At 52.1% G+C, this 16,410-nt stretch overlaps 1 protein-coding gene across 1 annotated transcript; it reads left to right on the top strand.

Annotated features, from left to right (window-relative positions):
- The first annotated feature begins 150 nt into the window (after positions 1-150).
- Positions 151-9,397, top strand: edem2 (ER degradation enhancer, mannosidase alpha-like 2). The gene is made up of 11 exons (XM_084445858.1): positions 151-448; positions 568-678; positions 2,770-2,809; positions 4,056-4,161; positions 5,445-5,570; positions 6,175-6,386; positions 6,949-7,090; positions 7,321-7,445; positions 7,644-7,788; positions 8,051-8,172; positions 8,919-9,397. The coding sequence occupies exons 1-11, from the start codon at positions 342-344 to the stop codon at positions 9,372-9,374; spliced, it is 1,692 nt and encodes a 563-aa protein (XP_084301984.1). The 5' UTR covers positions 151-341; the 3' UTR covers positions 9,375-9,397.
- Positions 9,398-16,410: the final 7,013 nt, after the last annotated feature.

Genomic DNA, 16,410 nt, shown 5'->3' with positions numbered 1-16,410 from the left:
ATACCGCTATGAGTTTGCAACTCTCAACGGTATCTGGTCGATGCAGAACGTGCGTGTGCGCAATGCGCATCAGCTGTGTCAACGTCAGCATTACCATTGCGCATGCTCAGATTGAACAAGCCACTGCCACTTCCTTAGCCACCTAGCTAACTAATGCAAGGGGATCCCACAGTAGAGTTGAGGATGAGTACATGGGGCATCACTAGCTTTCATCACTGTACTTTTAACGAATTATCTTTAATTTAGGGTTTATAGTTAGTGGAAGAGTGGAATCCACAATACGACATTCCCGTGACCTGTGAACTCAGTATAGCTAGCCAGCAGGTCCCACTTGTGTCTTGATGCTCAGGTTGTTGTGCACAGCTCTTCTGTCACTGTGCGTCTTTCCCCTGTTGATCAACAATGCGAGAGGACACGAGTTTACGGATGTGGAGATGGCTCACTACAGGTGAGGGAGTTACTGCGTCTTTAATTGTTATTGTCATCATCAATTGTTATTGTCATCATCAGATGGCTCATTGGGTTACAACACAAGCCAGCAGCTAACTCGTTGTGCCCATCACACAGAGACCGAATCAAGACCATGTTTTACCACGCCTACAACAGCTATTTGGACAATGCCTTCCCCTACGACGAGCTGCGACCCTTGACCTGTGATGGCCAGGACACATGGGGCAGGTAGGGGCTGATGGTAGAGACTGCCGGAGCAGGTAGGGGCTGAGGAGGCTACAGGCTGGGGCAGGACACTAGAGACTGGGGCAGGTAGGGGCTGAGGCTAGAGACTGGGGCAGTTAGGGGCTGATGCTAGAGACTGGAGCAGGTAGGGGCTGATGCTAGAGGCTGGGGCAGGTAGGGGCTGATGCTAGAGGCTGGGGTAGGTAGGGGCTGATGCTAGAGGCTGGGGCAGGTAGGGGCTGATGCTAGAGACTGGGGCAGGTAGGGGCTGATGCTAGAGGCTGGGGCAGGTATGGGGCTGATGCTAGAGACTGGGGCAGGTATGGGGCTGATGCTAGAGGCTGGGGCAGGTAGGGGCTGATGCTAGAGGCTGGGGTAGGTAGGGGCTGATGCTAGAGGTTGGGGCAGGTAGGGGCTGATGCTAGAGGCTGGGGCAGGTAGGGGCTGATGCTAGAGGCTGGGGCAGGTAGGGGCTGATGCTAGAGGCTGGGGCAGGTAGGGGCTGATGCTAGAGGCTGGGGCAGGTAGGGGCTGATGCTAGAGGCTGGGGCAGGTAGGGGCTGATGCTAGAGGCTGGGGCAGGTAGGGGCTGATGCTAGAGACGGGCAGGTAGGGGCTGATGCTAGAGGCTGGGGCAGGTAGGGGCTGAGGCTAGAGACTGGGGCAGGTAGGGGCTGATGCTAGAGACTGGGGCAGGTAGGGGCTGAGGCTAGAGGCTGGGGCAGGTAGGGGCTGATGCTAGAGGCTGGGGTAGGTAGGGGCTGAGGCTAGAGACTGGGGCAGGTAGGGGCTGATGCTAGAGGCTGGGGCAGGTAGGGGCTGATGCTAGAGACTGGGGCAGGTAGGGGCTGATGCTAGAGACTGGGGCAGGTAAGCTATAACTTTAAGCTTCTGTATGGTGTGAGGGTATGGTGATAAGTGTATACATGTAAATCTGTGTATATTCTATCTGTATTGTGTTCACGTGAGCCAATGTACAGATGTGGCAACAAATTTCTTGCAAAGGACAATAAAGTAATCTAAACTTGTAGCAGCAGTATTAGAAGTAGTAGTTTACTAGTAGTTGCCTACACTGTAGGCTGCTCAGTAGTTCGCTTTGCATTTTAGACCTGGCCAAGGCGAGGTTGCAGTCGTCAGATGACAGTTGGGAGTAGACAGGCTCTAGACAGGATCTGAATCTGATAGTGAATGGAAACCAGGCTGTCCTTCCCCGGGGAGAGCTTGGTGACGTGTGGTTAGCAGTGCGTAGCAGCTGGGACGCACCTGGCTGTGATCACGATCGTCGTCGTAGCTGGATGGCAAAACTTTCCAACTTACCCTAGCTAGTTGTGGGCTGTGAGTATTTATAAACACGTTATAGTGTAGCAGCAACCAGTAGATTAGATCAATACAATGTAATTACACTAAGTAACAATATATGTACATGGAGCGGAGGGGCAACAAGTTAAATGGTAAATGGTAAATGGACTGCACTTATATAGCGCTTTTCCACCTTAGCTGCACTCAAAGCGCTTTACAATGGCCTCTCATTCACCCATTCACACACACACTCACACACCAATGGCAGTAGCTTCTATGCAAGGTGCTAACCTGCTCATTGGGAGCAATTTGGGGTTAGGTGTCTTGCTCAAGGACACTTCGACATGTGGACAGTCGGAGCTGGGATTCGAACCGCTGACCCTTCGATCATTGAACGACCCGCTCTACCAACTGAGCTACAGCCGCCCCCGTTCTGGGATTAGGCATTGCGGGCCTGGTGAGTGAGAGGTCCAGGATAGACTCTACAGTACAGCAGGAATTGGTTACAGTCATAGTTCTTCTAACCCTGAGGCCAGTTTTTAACCCTTTCGATACGACCACGTCACCGGCAACATTTTTAAAATATCGAACAAATATTTAATAATATAAAAAAAATATCTAACTAATCTAAAAAATTCCTCACTCCAACACTTGCTGAAAGCTGAGAAACTGCACTTTCTCGTATTATAGGGAAAATCCAATTAATATTCAAAATGTTGTCACTGTACTTCCAGGGTTAAAAGGGTTAAGACACTGCAACACTTTCAAACCTCTAACGATGCTCTCCTTCCTCAGCTTCTCCCTGACGCTGATAGACGCGTTGGACACGCTGCTGGTAAGTTGTGTTTCCTGGCCGGGGCCCCTCCCTCCACTTTATCAGCACTAGTAGTAGCAGAGGCCCAGGGCCATGAGGCGCATTCTCACCGGACATTTCAACTAGAGGTCGACCGACAGTTGATTTTTGAAGGCCGATATAATAACGATAGTTTGGAGCAGGAAAAAGCCGATAGCCGATTGATCGGCCAATAGAAAAAAGTATATACATTGATATATACTGTGTATTACCACTGTTAATAACTAAATAAACAAATCTGGATCATCAAACTCAATGTAGGCTAAAAAGCAGAGAGTAATGAAAACTCAGGCCTAGCTGTCATGTTTCTTGCCTCAAGCGTTTAAGTCTCTTCTACCTGCACACACCTGCCCTTTGTCACCTGTTACAGTAGGCCTACATGTCCAACAGTGCTTTACATATTTCCTTCACTATTCATGTCCTCTATGAATGATTGTTTCACTGAGGAGAATGTCTAAGAATGTCTTCCTCACACCCAAGAGTAGAAGGTTATATATCCAGGACATTTCTTTTTAAATCACCCCTTTTCTTTATTTTTGTCTTCAATCAAGTTAAAATGAAGTAGCCTACTTCTTTTTGTCAGTTGGTCGTGGCTGTGGTCCGGATCCTTGTCAATTAATTCAGTATAGCTAATAGCTTCTTTTTTTTCATAGATAAAAAGTGGATTCAAAATGAAACGGAACATCCTTAAGTGTGATTTGGTGGATTAGTCCTACATCGTTTGAATAAGTTCCATTTAAAATGGGCGGAGCCTGTGCAGTCATCAGCCACTATCAGAGCCCAGTTCAGCCGATAACGATAGTTTTAAAAACGTCCTATCGGCACCAATTAATCAGCTGAGTCGAGCCAGGGCGACCTCGGGGTTGACTCGCCCCTGAGTTCAACCCTGTGTGTTTTCACAATTACACTGTGAAATGCAACGTTCAAAATGTACTGGGTTGAAGTGACCATTTCTCACTGTATATTTTCAACACAGTTGAAAATGCCGCCCTGGGTTGAAATTGTGAGTTAGAAACGACATGTCTGTTCTCCCCGAGGTCACTCCAGGTTGAAATGGCCAGTGAGAATGCGCCTATGGACTACACTGGTTGCTGCCAGAGGACCAGGACCAATGGACAAGTGCTCTAGACTAGACTAGACTAGTATCTGGCCAGTGGACCAGTGCTTTAGCTGACCAGACTCATTAAGGACGAGCAAACTGACCGTGTGTTTCTGGGGCGCTGGACAGATCTTAGGGAACCACAGCGAGTTCCAGCGGGTGGCGTCCTTGCTGCAGGACAGCGTGGACTTTGACATCGACGTCAACGCCTCCGTGTTCGAGACCAACATACGAGGTGAGGGTGGAGGAGTGGGGAGGTGAGGGTGGAGGAGTGGGAAGGTGAGGGTGGAGGAGAGGGGAGGTGAGGGTAGAGGAGTGGGAAAGTGAGGGTGGAGGAGTGGGAAGGTGAGGGTGGAGGAGAGGGGAGGTGAGGGTAGAGGAGTGGGAAGGTGAGGGTGGAGGGGAGGGGAGGTGAGGGTGGAGGAGGGTGGAGGAGTGGGGAGGTGAGGGTGGAGGAGGGTGGAGGAGGGTGGAGGAGTGAGGAGGTGAGGGTGGAGGAGTGAGGAGGTGAGGGTGGAGGAGTGGGGAGGTGAGGGTGGAGGAGTGAGGAGGTGAGGGTGGAGGAGTGGAGAGGTGAGGGTGGAGGAGAGGGGAGGTGAGGGTGGAGGAGTGAGGAGGTGAGGGTGGAGGAGTGAGGAGGTGAGGGTGGAGGAGTGGAGAGGTGAGGGTGGAGGAGTGGGGAGGTGAGGGTGGAGGAGTGAGGAGGTGAGGGTGGAGGAGTGGGGAGGTGAGGGTGGAGGAGTGGAGAGGTGAGGGTGGAGGAGAGGGGAGGTGAGGGTGGAGGAGTGAGGAGGTGAGGGTGGAGGAGTGGGGAGGTGAGGGTGGAGGAGGGTGGAGGAGTGGGGAGGTGAGGGTGGAGGAGAGGGGAGGTGAGGGTGGAGGAGGGTGGAGGAGTGGGGAGGTGAGGGTGGAGGAGGGTGGAGGAGTGGGGAGGTGAGGGTGGAGGAGTGGGGAGGTGAGGGTGGAGGAGTGAGGAGGTGAGGGTGGAGGAGTGAGGAGGTGAGGGTGGAGGAGTGGAGAGGTGAGGGTGGAGGAGAGGGGAGGTGAGGGTGGAGGAGTGGGGAGGTGAGGGTGGAGGAGTGGAGAGGTGAGGGTGGAGGAGAGGGGAGGTGAGGGTGGAGGAGTGGGGAGGTGAGGGTGGAGGAGTGGAGAGGTGAGGGTGGAGGAGTGGAGAGGTGAGGGTGGAGGAGAGGGGAGGTGAGGGTGGAGGAGTGGGGAGGTGAGGGTGGAGGAGAGGGGAGGTGAGGGTGGAGGAGAGGGGAGGTGAGGGTGGAGGAGTGGGGAGGTGAGGGTGGAGGAGGGTGGAGGAGTGGGGAGGTGAGGGTGGAGGAGGGTGGAGGAGTGGGGAGGTGAGGGTGGAGGAGGGTGGAGGAGTGGGGAGGTGAGGGTGGAGGAGTGGGAACATCAGGAAGAGGGGGTTGACTATCACTCTCTAATTGTGTGTGTGTGTGTGTGTGTGTGTGCGTGTGTGTGTGTGTGTGTGTGTGTGTGTGTGTGTGTGTGTGTGTGTGTGTGTAGTTGTGGGAGGGCTCCTGTCTGCTCACCTGCTGTCCAAGCGGGCGGGGGTGGAAGTGGAGTCTGGCTGGCCGTGTGCTGGACCTCTTCTCAGGATGGCCGAGGACGCCGCACGCAAACTGCTGCCTGGTGAGACCCGACCCCTGACCCCTGACCCCTGGACCCTAGCCTCTCTCCAGGCTCAAATATCACGCTGCGCTCCGCATTAACATGATAGAGTCTGTGCCACTTCGCCGCCCAAGCTGGTGTTCTGAGGGCGTATCGATGGGTCAAAATTAAAAGAGTGACAGATCCTAGCAGCAAATGAGAGATGCTAGCCCAGGTTGGATGGGCGGGGCATATCTATAGGTGGGAACGCCTGATCGCGAAAGTCGTTACTGATTGGTGTCGCCGGGACTCCGGACCAGATTTTTGCACAAAGTGTCCCAGACCCATAGAGAGATCTGCAGCATGCAGTAACGTAGTTAGCGTAGCTTTCATAGCGCATCAGCGAAAGAACTCTCATGGGTCTGACGTTGAAACTACCCGGACCCTAGTTTTAGCAGTAATAATAGTACCCCCGGGTGACACCGTTTTTTTGCTTCCCTCTGGATTATATAGGGGTGGGACCTATTCACACCCCCCGATTGCTCTCTGTAAAGCACATTGTGTTGCCTCGGTGTATGAAACATATACAAATAAAGTTTGATTTGATTTGAATACTGTAGTTCTATGGTGTCGTTTGCGCCCCCAGCCTTCCAGACCCCGACGGGGATGCCGTACGGCACGGTGAACCTTCTGAAGGGCGTGAGCCCCACGGAGACGCCCGTCACGTGCACGGCGGGCGTGGGCACCTTCATCCTGGAGTTCTCCGCCCTCAGCCGGCTGACGGGCGACCCCGTCTACGAGGAGGTGGCGCGCCGGGCGCTGCGCTCCCTGTGGAACACCCGCTCTGACATCGGACTGGTAGGGTCACAGCTCCGGGCTGTCTGTCTGTCTGTCTGGCTGGTTGGCTGTCCACCTGTCTGTTCTATCTGACTACCTGTCTGTCTGTCCACCTGTCTGTTCTATCTGACTACCTGTCTGTCTGTCCACCTGTCTGTTCTATCTGACTACCTGTCTGTCTGTCCACCTGTCTTCTATCTGTCTACCTGTCTGTCTAGTGTCTACCTGTCTGGCCTATCTGACTACCTGTCTATCTGACTATCTTATTGTCTGTCCACCTGTCTGGTCTATCTGACTACCTGTCTATCTGCCTGTCCACCTATCTGGTCTATCTGACTACCTGTCTGTCTGTCCACCTATCTGGTCTATCTGACTACCTGTCTGTCTGTCCACCTATCTGGTCTATCTGACTACCTGTCTGTCTGTACACCTGTCTGGTCTATCTGACTACCTGTCTATCTGCCTGTCCACCTGTCTGTTCTATCTGACTGCCTGTCTGTCTGTCTACCTATCTGGTATATATATCTGGTATCTGACGTTCTAGCTGCTCACTTGTGTGCACCGTTTTGTGGGTTCTGTCCAGGTGGGAAACCACATCGACGTGCTGACTAAGAAGTGGGTGGCTCAGGACGCAGGCATCGGGGCGGGGGTGGACTCCTACTTCGAGTACTTGGTGAAGGGCGCCATCATGCTGCAAGATGAGGAACTGCTCTCCATGTTCCAAGGTGATCTCCGGAGCTAGGTCAGACTCGGTTACATTCGACTTGACTAGAAGTCAAGTGGAGTAGACTGGACTTAACTAGATTAGACTCGAAGACAACATGAATAGACACGTTAAGGCCAGAATAGAAGTAAACTAGCATAGACCAGAGACTTGACTGAACTTTATGTATTCAATGTCTTAGAACTGTGAAACAATATGACAAAGACGTCGCTGTTTACTGTTGGCCCACAGAGTATGACAAGGCCATTCAGAACTATACCAGGTTTGATGACTGGTACCTGTGGGTCCAGATGCACAAAGGAACAGTCTCCATGCCTGTCTTCCAGTCCCTCGAAGCCTTCTGGCCTGGCCTACAGGTAAACTACACTACCCACAATCCACAGAGGCCTTCTGGCCTTGCCTACTGATAACTGTATTCTACCCACACTCGCTAGAGAACTTCACACTTGACCTACAAATAATATTGTGTGTGTGTCCGTCCGTCCGTCCGTCCGTGTGTGTGTGTGTTTGTGTGTGTGTGTGTGTGTGTGTGTGTGTGTGTGTGTGTATTCCAGAGTCTGGTGGGGGACGTGGACAGTGCAGTAAGGACCTTCCTGAACTACTACAGTGTGTGGCGTCAGTACGGGGGGCTGCCCGAGTTCTACAGCATCACGCAGGGCTACACGGTGGACAAGAGAGAGGGCTACCCCCTACGTCCCGGTAAAGACCACGACCACGAGGACCACATTACTCCCTCCAGCCACGTACCCTCCAGCATCTCAACACGTGTGTGTGTGTGTGTGTGTGTGTGTGTGTGTGTGTGTTTTTTGTGTGTTTTTGTCTGTTTGTGTTTGTGTGTGTGTGTGTGTGTGTGTGTGTGTGTGCGTGTGTGTGTTTTTTTGTGTGTTTTTGTGTGTGTGTGTGTGTGTGTGTGTGTGTGTGTGTGTGTGTGTGTGTGTGTGTGTGTGTGTGTGTGTTTCAGAGCTGATCGAGAGTGCCATGTATCTGTTCAGAGCTACTGGTGACCACACGTTCCTGCAGCTGGGTAGAGATGCTGTCGAGTCTTTGGAGAAGATCAGCAGGGTGGACTGTGGCTATGCCAGCGTGAGTGACGGCCTCTTTTAGTGTAGTGTACTGTGTGTGTGTGTGTGTGTGTGTGTGTGTGTGTGTGTGTGTGTGTGTGTGTGTGTGTGTGACTGGCTATGCCAGCGTGAGTGACGGCCTCTTTTAGTGTAGTGTACTGTGTGTGTACTGTGTGTGTGTACTGTGTGTGTGTACTGTGTGTGTGTGTGTGTGTGTGTGTGTGTGACTGGCTATGCCAGCGTGAGTGACGGCCTCTTTTAGGGATGCACGATATATCAGCAGTCATATCGGTATCGGCCGATGTTAGTCATTTTTTAATATATCGCTATCGGTCCGATGTGCAAAACAGGGCCGATGTGAAAAGCCGATAATTATTTCTGTCTAGCTGCTGTTGTGTGTGTGTTGTTTTTGAGGGGAAACAATGCGGTAAATCTATGATTTATCGGCTTTTCCGAATGTTTTGGAAGTAGAGACTACGTGTTTCCATGTGTTTTTCAGTATGTACTGTATAACATTTGATTATCATAGAAACTTGTTTTTATACAGAACATATCGACATTGGTAAATATCGGTTATCGGCCATGACGGCAATGTTAATATCTGTTATCGGTATCGGACAAAATTTTCATATCGGTGCATCTCTAGCCTCTTTTAGTGTAGAGTAGTGTACTGTGTGTGTGTGTGTGTGTGTGTGTGTGTGTGTGTGTGTGTGTCCGTCCAGGCGTGGTCTCTTAACGGCGTGCGAACGTCTCCTCTCTGTCCCCCAGGTCAAGGACATGCGCGACCACACGTTGGACAACCGCATGGAGTCCTTCTTCCTGGCGGAGACCATCAAGTACCTGTACCTGCTGTTTGACCCCACCCACTTCCTGCTGGAGCCCGAGGCCTGGGAGGAAGGGGCGGGGCCTAGCGAGGACTGCGTCCTGGGAGCGGGGGGCTACATATTCAACACGGAGGCCCACCCCCTGGACCCCGCCGCGCTGCACTGCTGCAGCCGCAGGCCGGAGGAGCGCCAGGAGCTCCGGGACATCCTGCTGGACCTGACCGAGCCCCCCGCCCAGGACGGCCAATCAGAGGACGACGCCGCGCTGCTCACCGGTCAGTCGGAGAGCATCGCTCTGAAGCCGGGAGCGCGGAGGGCCGCGCCTCTCCTCTCCTGTCCCATGCAGCCGTTCAGCGCTCGACTCGCTGTCCTGGGGCAGGTTTTCTCCGACGACACGTGATCCGGACTCGACTGTTTGGTCTGTTTTCAGCTTTTGGAAGATTAAAGATGTTTTATTTATAAAAGGGAGTCTTGTGATTTTCTGTGTGATATTCATCGATTTCAAAAAGGCATTTGACCCGACTTGATACTTAAGGCGTTCGGTGTCCATCCCAATCCACTCCAGGCCATCGAGACCATGTACACAGGTACAAGAGCCAAGGCAGTGACCCCAGACGGCAACAGCGAAGGCTGGGGTGTCGCAAAGGGACATCCTTACCCCCCCTCCTCTTCATCATAGTCCTTCCCTCAGGAACGCCATCAGAGGACGGGAGCATCAGAGGACCTGGACGACGCGGACAACGTCTCTCTGATCACGTAGGGCGAGCACAGGAGCTCCCGTCCAGAGCGGAGACAGAGGGTGCCAAGGTCGGTCTGAGATAATCCGAGATAAACCGAGATAATCACCTACAACATCCTCCTGGACCATCCGACTCTAACAACAACAGGAGGCGCTGCTCTGAGGGAAGTCAATGAGATCAAATACCTGGGCTTATGGGTCAACTGGCTGTGAATGCTGGACCCTGAAGCCCACAATGCAGAAGTCCCTATATGGGTGCTACACCAGATTGCGGTGTGCAGTACTTAACATCAACAAGGGCAATATGTCACCAACAAGCATCTGTATGGGGGGGTCACTAAGGGTGAGTGAGAAAATAGCCAGGAGAATGAGGCTGGCTGGTCACTGCCAGAATCACCAGGAGCTGCCAGCCAGCCGAACTGGTGTGTGGGTGCCAACACACGGGTGTCGGTCACGAGGGCGTCCCACACTAATGTGGTGGAGGTACTCAAGCAAGATGTATGAGCAGAATGTACCTCAGAGCTAGCCAGATGTATGGAGGATCGGTATGACTGGAAACTGGAGGTCTCGTCCAAGGACGACCTACGTTTGACCTCGGTAGAGAGAGAGAGGTAGGGTTACGCCGAGGACTTCCAGCCAATCATCTCCAATTATCCCTCAACCAATACAGCTGATGACGTATGTGTTTGGGTGCGCGTGCATGCTTGCATGAGTGTGTGCTCTTACATGACTGTGTGTGTGTGTGTGTTTGCTTGTAGACAGGTGTGAATGTGTCTCATGTGGTCTTGTATTTAAGCTCTGGAGGCTCCAGTACACTCCCAGAATTCCCGGGGTCTTAACAGTGGAGCCACTGTGGAATGCTGCTCCTCGCTGCAAAGCCCAACGACACTCTAGCTTCTCATCTCCTCCAGCGTCCTGGACAGTCTCCTACCAGTCTCCCAACTAGCTCTCTCCTCCAGTCTCCTAGTCAGTCTCCTACCAGTCTCCCAACTACGTCTCTCCTTCAGTCTCCTAGTCAGTCTCCTACCAGTCTCCCAACTACGTCTCTCCTTCAGTCTCCTAGTCAGTTACCTACCAGTCTCCCAACTACGTCTCTCCTTCAGTCTCCTAGTCAGTTACCTACCAGTCTCCCAACTAGCTCTCTCCTCCTATGTCCTAGTCAGTCTTCTACCAGTCTCCCAACTAGCTCTCTCCTCCAGCGTCCTAGTCAGTCTTCTACCAGTCTCCCAACTAGCTCTCTCCTCCAGCGTCCTAGTCAGTCTCCCAACTAGCTCTCTCCTCCTATGTCCTAGTCAGTCTTCTACCAGTCTCCCAACTAGCTCTCTCCTCCTATGTCCTAGTCAGTCTTCTACCAGTCTCCCAACTAGCTCTCTCCTCCTATGTCCTAGTCAGTCTCCTACCAGTCTCCCAACTAGCTCTCTCCTCCTATGTCCTAGTCAGTCTCCTACCAGTCTCCCAACTAGCTCTCTCCTCCTATGTCCTAGTCAGTCTTCTACCAGTCTCCCAACTAGGTCTCTCCTCCAGTCTCCTAGTCAGTTACCTACCAGTCTCCCAACTAGCTCTCTCCTCCAGTCCCCTAGTCTCTCCTAGTCAGAACTATCTCCCCACTCCGTTGACGCTGTGCCAGAGCTGGAGAAAGGTCTGTCTGTCTGGACTCATTACCATTCGGGGATAGGGGGGAACAAAACGCTGGATTTCTTTAAGCCAATCACAATTGTCTTTGGCAGAGCGGTTGCTAGGTTGTTGTTTTTTGTTGTCTGGATTGAATCTGATTGGGCCGACAACTGATTTCGCTGCCACTGATTGGGCAGTAATAAACAAATGTCAGCCAGCTCTCTCCTTGCCTCCCAATCTTCATTTCCCCATTTGCCTCCACAACATTCAGGCTAACCCAAACTACATCTGAAAAACCTACCTGGATGCTATAAACAGTTTGTGTGTGTGTGTGTGTGTGTGTGTGTGTGTGTGTGTGTGTGTGTGTGTGTGTGTGTGTGTGTGTGTGTGTGTGTGTTGGGACTCTGCTCTGCTATCCACAGAGGTAGACTTATTGTAGCCCCCCCCCATTCCTCCGGGGCTTAGGGAGTGGCAGCAGCAGGATTGACTGGGTCTACCAGAGGTATGCTGGTGGCGGACTGGTTTCCAAGATAGAAATGTTTATATGAGCAAGCCTATTGTTCTGGGCTGAGCAGTGGCACGGGCCTGGTATGCTACTGTCACGGCAGTTCAAAATAGACAATGAACAGCTGTCTATATCTGAGCCAGGGTTAGGGTGGGGTGGGGAGTTGGCCAGGGTGGACGAGGGACGGATGGAAGGAACAATGAGCCAGTGTGCTCATAGGGGTTAGTTAGGATAGAGGGGCAGAGGGTAATTAGGACAACGTAAGGGGTAATTAGGACAGAGGGGCAGAGGGTAATTAGGACAAAAGGGTAGCTAGGACGAGGTTAAAGGGCAGTTAGGATAGAGGGTAGGTAGGATAGAAGGTTAGAGGGTAGAGGGTAGTTAAGACAGAGGGGTATGGGGTAGTTAAGACAGAGGGGTAGAGGGTAGTTAGGACAGAGAGGTAGAGGGTAGTTAGGACAGAGGGGTAGAGGGTAGTTAGGACAGAGGGGTAGAGGGTAGTTAAGACAGAGGGGTAGAGGGTAGATAAGACAGAGGGGTAGGGGGTAGTTAAGACAGAGGGGTAGAGGGTAGTTAAGACAGAGGGGTAGAGGGTAGTTAGGACAGAGGGGTAGGGGGTAGGTGAGACAGAGGGGTAGAGGGTAGTTAGGACAGAGGGGTATGGGGTAGTTAGGACAGAGGGGTAGGGGGTAGTTAAGACAGAGGGGTAGGGGGTAGTTAAGACAGAGGGGTAGAGGGTAATTAAGACAGAGGGGTATGGGGTAGTTAAGACAGAGGGGTAGAGGGTAGTTAAGACAGAATGGTAGAGGGTAGTTAAGACAGAGGGGTAGAGGGTAGTTAGGACAGATGGGTAGAGGGTAGTTAAGACAGAGGGGTAGGGGGTAGTTAAGACATAGGGGTAGAGGGTAGTTAAGACAGAGGGGTAGGGGGTAGTTAAGACAGAGGGGTAGAGGGTAGTTAAGACAGAGGGGTAGGGGGTAGTTAAGACAGAGGGGTAGAGGGTAGTTAGGACAGAGGGGTAGAGGGTAGTTAAGACAGAGGGGTAGGGGGTAGTTAAGACAGAGGGGTAGGGGGTAGTTAAGACAGAGGGGTAGAGGGTAGTTAAGACAGAGGGGTAGGGGGTAGTTAAGACAGAGGGGTAGGGGGTAGTTAAGACAGAGGGGTAGGGGGTAGTTAGGACAGAGGGGTAGGGGGTAGTTAAGACAGAGGGGTAGGGGGTAGTTAAGACAGAGGGGTAGGGGGTAGTTAAGACAGAGGGGTAGGGGGTAGTTAGGACAGAGGGGTAGGGGGTAGTTAAGACAGAGGGGTAGGGGGTAGTTAAGACAGAGGGGTAGGGGGTAGTTAGGACAGAGGGGTATGGGGTAGTTAAGACAGAGGGGTAGGGGGTAGTTAAGACAGAGGGGTAGAGGGTAGTTAAGACAGAGGGGTAGAGGGGTAGGGGGTAGTTAAGACAGAGGGGTAGGGGGTAGTTAGGACAGAGGGGTAGGGGGTAGTTAAGACAGAGGGGTAGGGGGTAGTTAGGACAGAGGGGTAGAGGGTAGTTAGGACAGAGGGGTAGAGGGTAGTTAAGACAGAGGGGTAGGGGGTAGTTAGGACAGAGGGGTATGGGGTAGTTAAGACAGAGGGGTAGGGGGTAGTTAAGACAGAGGGGTAGAGGGTAGTTAAGACAGAGGGGTATGGGGTAGTTAGGACAGAGGGGTAGAGGGTAGTTAATACAGAGGGGTAGGGGGTAGTTAGGACAGAGGGGTAGAGGGTAGTTAAGACAGAGGAGTAGGGGGTAGGTGAGACAGAGGGGTAGAGGGTAGTTAGGACAGAGGGGTAGAGGGTAGTTAAGACAGAGGGGTAGGGGGTAGTTAGGACAGAGGGGTAGAGGGTAGTTAAGACAGAGGGGTAGAGGGTAGTTAGGACAGAGGGGTAGAGGGTAGTTAAGACAGAACGGTAGAGGGTAGTTAGGACAGAAGGTTAGAGGGCAGTTAGTACAGAAGTATAGAATACTTATACTAATAGTATAGAATAATAATAATAACACCATTGCCCACATCCTCCACACATCTGCCTGGACAAAGGGATCAGGAATTATGTGAGATAAACCCCCCCCCCCCACCACCACCACCATACTCGTCACCAAACTCAGGGACCTGGAAATTAACACCCCCCTATGCAAATGAATCCTCGAGAGGAGAGGACCCACAGCTCTCTAAACATCAACGGGACTCCAGTGGACAGGATAGACTACTTCTAATGTCTTGGGAGGGATCAGATCACCAAGGACCTGACATGGACAACAGACACGGACCCCTGCGGTGAGGAAGTCAAGACAGAGACTTCTGAGGTCTGAGGAAACTCTTGAGTGTCCTCCCAGATTCTTCAGAGCTTCTCCAGAGAGCATCCTGGCTGGGAACATCACCGCCTGGTACGGGAGCCAAGACCAGGAGGCACCGCAGAGAGAGATCAGCGGAGCGTATCACCGGGGAGACTCTCCCACACCTCCAGGGCATCTACACCAGGCGGTGCACAACCAGGGCCAGGACAACCCTGAGAGACCTCTGTCACCTGGACTATGGACTCTTCTCTCTGCTACGGTCGGGGAGAAGGCACCGCATCCACAAGGTGAACTCAAACAGGCTTAGGAGGAGCTTCTAACCACAGGCCATCCGAATCATAGCCAGGACTGCGCCTGTTCTCAACAGGATGCCCCCCCCCCCCCCCACCCACCCACCCCAAACACAATCACTCTAATCCCACTCCTAACCCCAGACCTCTGGACTGAGCCCAGTAACTATACTCAGCACAACAGCACCTTATATGTGTACCCTTTAGAATGTACATATCTACATCCTGTAATACACATGTATACACATATCTATGTGTCTACATGTCTATGTAACTCTATTTGCATCTCTTCTTTCAGCATTCCATTCTATTCATATTCACTATATGGACGAAAGTAGTGGGTCACCTACACATCACACCCTCCAGAGCTCTTATGACATCCCATTCTAAATCCATAGGCATTAATATAGGGGGTGCAAAGGGGGGACCAACTCCATATTAATACCTATGAATTTAGAATGGGATGTCATAAAAGCTCCTGTAGGTGTAATGTGTAGGTGTCCCAATATGTTTGTCCATATAATGTATATTTTGTGTATTTTTGCATTTGGTTTGATATATTTTGCTTTTTTTTCTTTCTTACTTCTGCTTGTCGAGCTTGTTGAACTTAGGACCGAAGGGTAGTTAGGACAGTAGGAGCCCTTTTGTAGGGCCAGACAGTAGGGGCTCTGTTGTAGGGCCAGACAGTAGGGGCCCTGGTGTAGGGCCAGACAGTAGGGGCCCTTTTGTAGGGCCAGACAGTAGGGGCCCTGATGTAGGGCCAGACATTAGGGGCCCTTTTGTAGGGACAGACAGTAGGGGCCCTATTGTAGGGCCAGACAGTAGGGGCCCTTTTGTAGGGCCAGACAGTAGGGGCCCTTTTGTAGGGCCAGACATTAGGGGCCCTGACGGTAATACGTATGGAGGACCGTAGTTGTGAGAAGGCTGGAGGCTGATCATGCTGTCCAGCTGAATTAAAGCCGTAGAATCTAATCAACAGCCTTCTCTGCCCCAACCCTAACCCTGCAGCTTCTGCCCTGCCCCAACCCTAACCCTGCAGCTTCTGCCCTGCCCCAACCCTAACCCTGCAGCTTCTGCCCTGCCCCAACCCTAACCCTGCAGCTTCTGCCCTGCCCCAACCCTAACCCTGTAGCTTCTGCCCTGCCCCAACCCTAACCCTGCAGCTTCTGCCCTGCCCCAACCCTAACCCTGTAGCTTCTGCCCTGCCTCAACCCTAACCCTGCAGCTTCTGCCCTGCCCCAACCCTAACCCTGTTGCTTAATCACCCAGTCTGCTCTGGAGCTGTCTGAAGCCCATAGACAGGCTGCGTTTTCGTTGGCATCAGGAAAGGATTAATTTGCAGGCGTTACTGGTGGTGCTCCTGCATGTGTTGAATGTGGTGTGAAGGTTTTGGAATCAAGTTTGCAGCTCTTATCATAACATGGTGTGTGTGTGTGTGATTGTGTGTGTGTGTGTGTGTGCGTGTGTGTGTGTGTGTGTGTGCGTGTGCGAGTGTGTGTGTGTTTGTGTGTGTGTGTGCGTGTGTGTGTGTGTGCGTGTGTGCGCGTGCGTGCGTGTTTTGTTTACACACACTTGTGCTTGTCTTTTGCTTTTCGATCACTACCTTTAATAATCCGTTTGTCAACGTTATATGAACAGCGAGTCTATACAGTACAGCGTCACATCAGCTGGACTCGTGTACAGTACGCTGAGATATTGTGACAACATTAAAGTGTGTCAAGGTACATCTTCCTTCGACATATCGGAGCATGCGCGCTGTTACGGTAGCTTTGACTCCCACGTGTGTTGGGTGGGGTGTGATATCTGGGCTCCTGAGTGGGGCTGGACATTGATGTAATGTTATGTGAGACAATGGCGTTTCTAAAATAACTAGTGGAGGATTACTGCCGCTTTGGGCGGAGATTACCAGCATGATTGCCTTTTGTGACGAACCCTCTACAGGACTGTCCAAACCAGGACTGTGCA

This window comes from Borostomias antarcticus, assembly GCF_949987555.1.
Source record: "Borostomias antarcticus genome assembly, chromosome: 11".
In the NCBI taxonomy this organism is placed as follows: Eukaryota; Metazoa; Chordata; class Actinopteri; order Stomiiformes; family Stomiidae; genus Borostomias; species Borostomias antarcticus.
This window is presented reverse-complemented; position numbering and strand designations above follow the sequence as displayed.

Bases quoted from the DNA above. Each gene is read 5' to 3' on its own strand.
- edem2 (XM_084445858.1), top strand. From the start codon at position 342: ATGCTCAGGTTGTTGTGCACAGCTCTTCTGTCACTGTGCGTCTTTCCC. The intron at 5,571-6,174 runs GTGAGACCCGAC...TTGCGCCCCCAG, and splicing joins CGCACGCAAACTGCTGCCTG to CCTTCCAGACCCCGACGGGG. The intron at 7,789-8,050 runs GTAAAGACCACG...TGTGTGTTTCAG, and splicing joins GGGCTACCCCCTACGTCCCG to AGCTGATCGAGAGTGCCATG.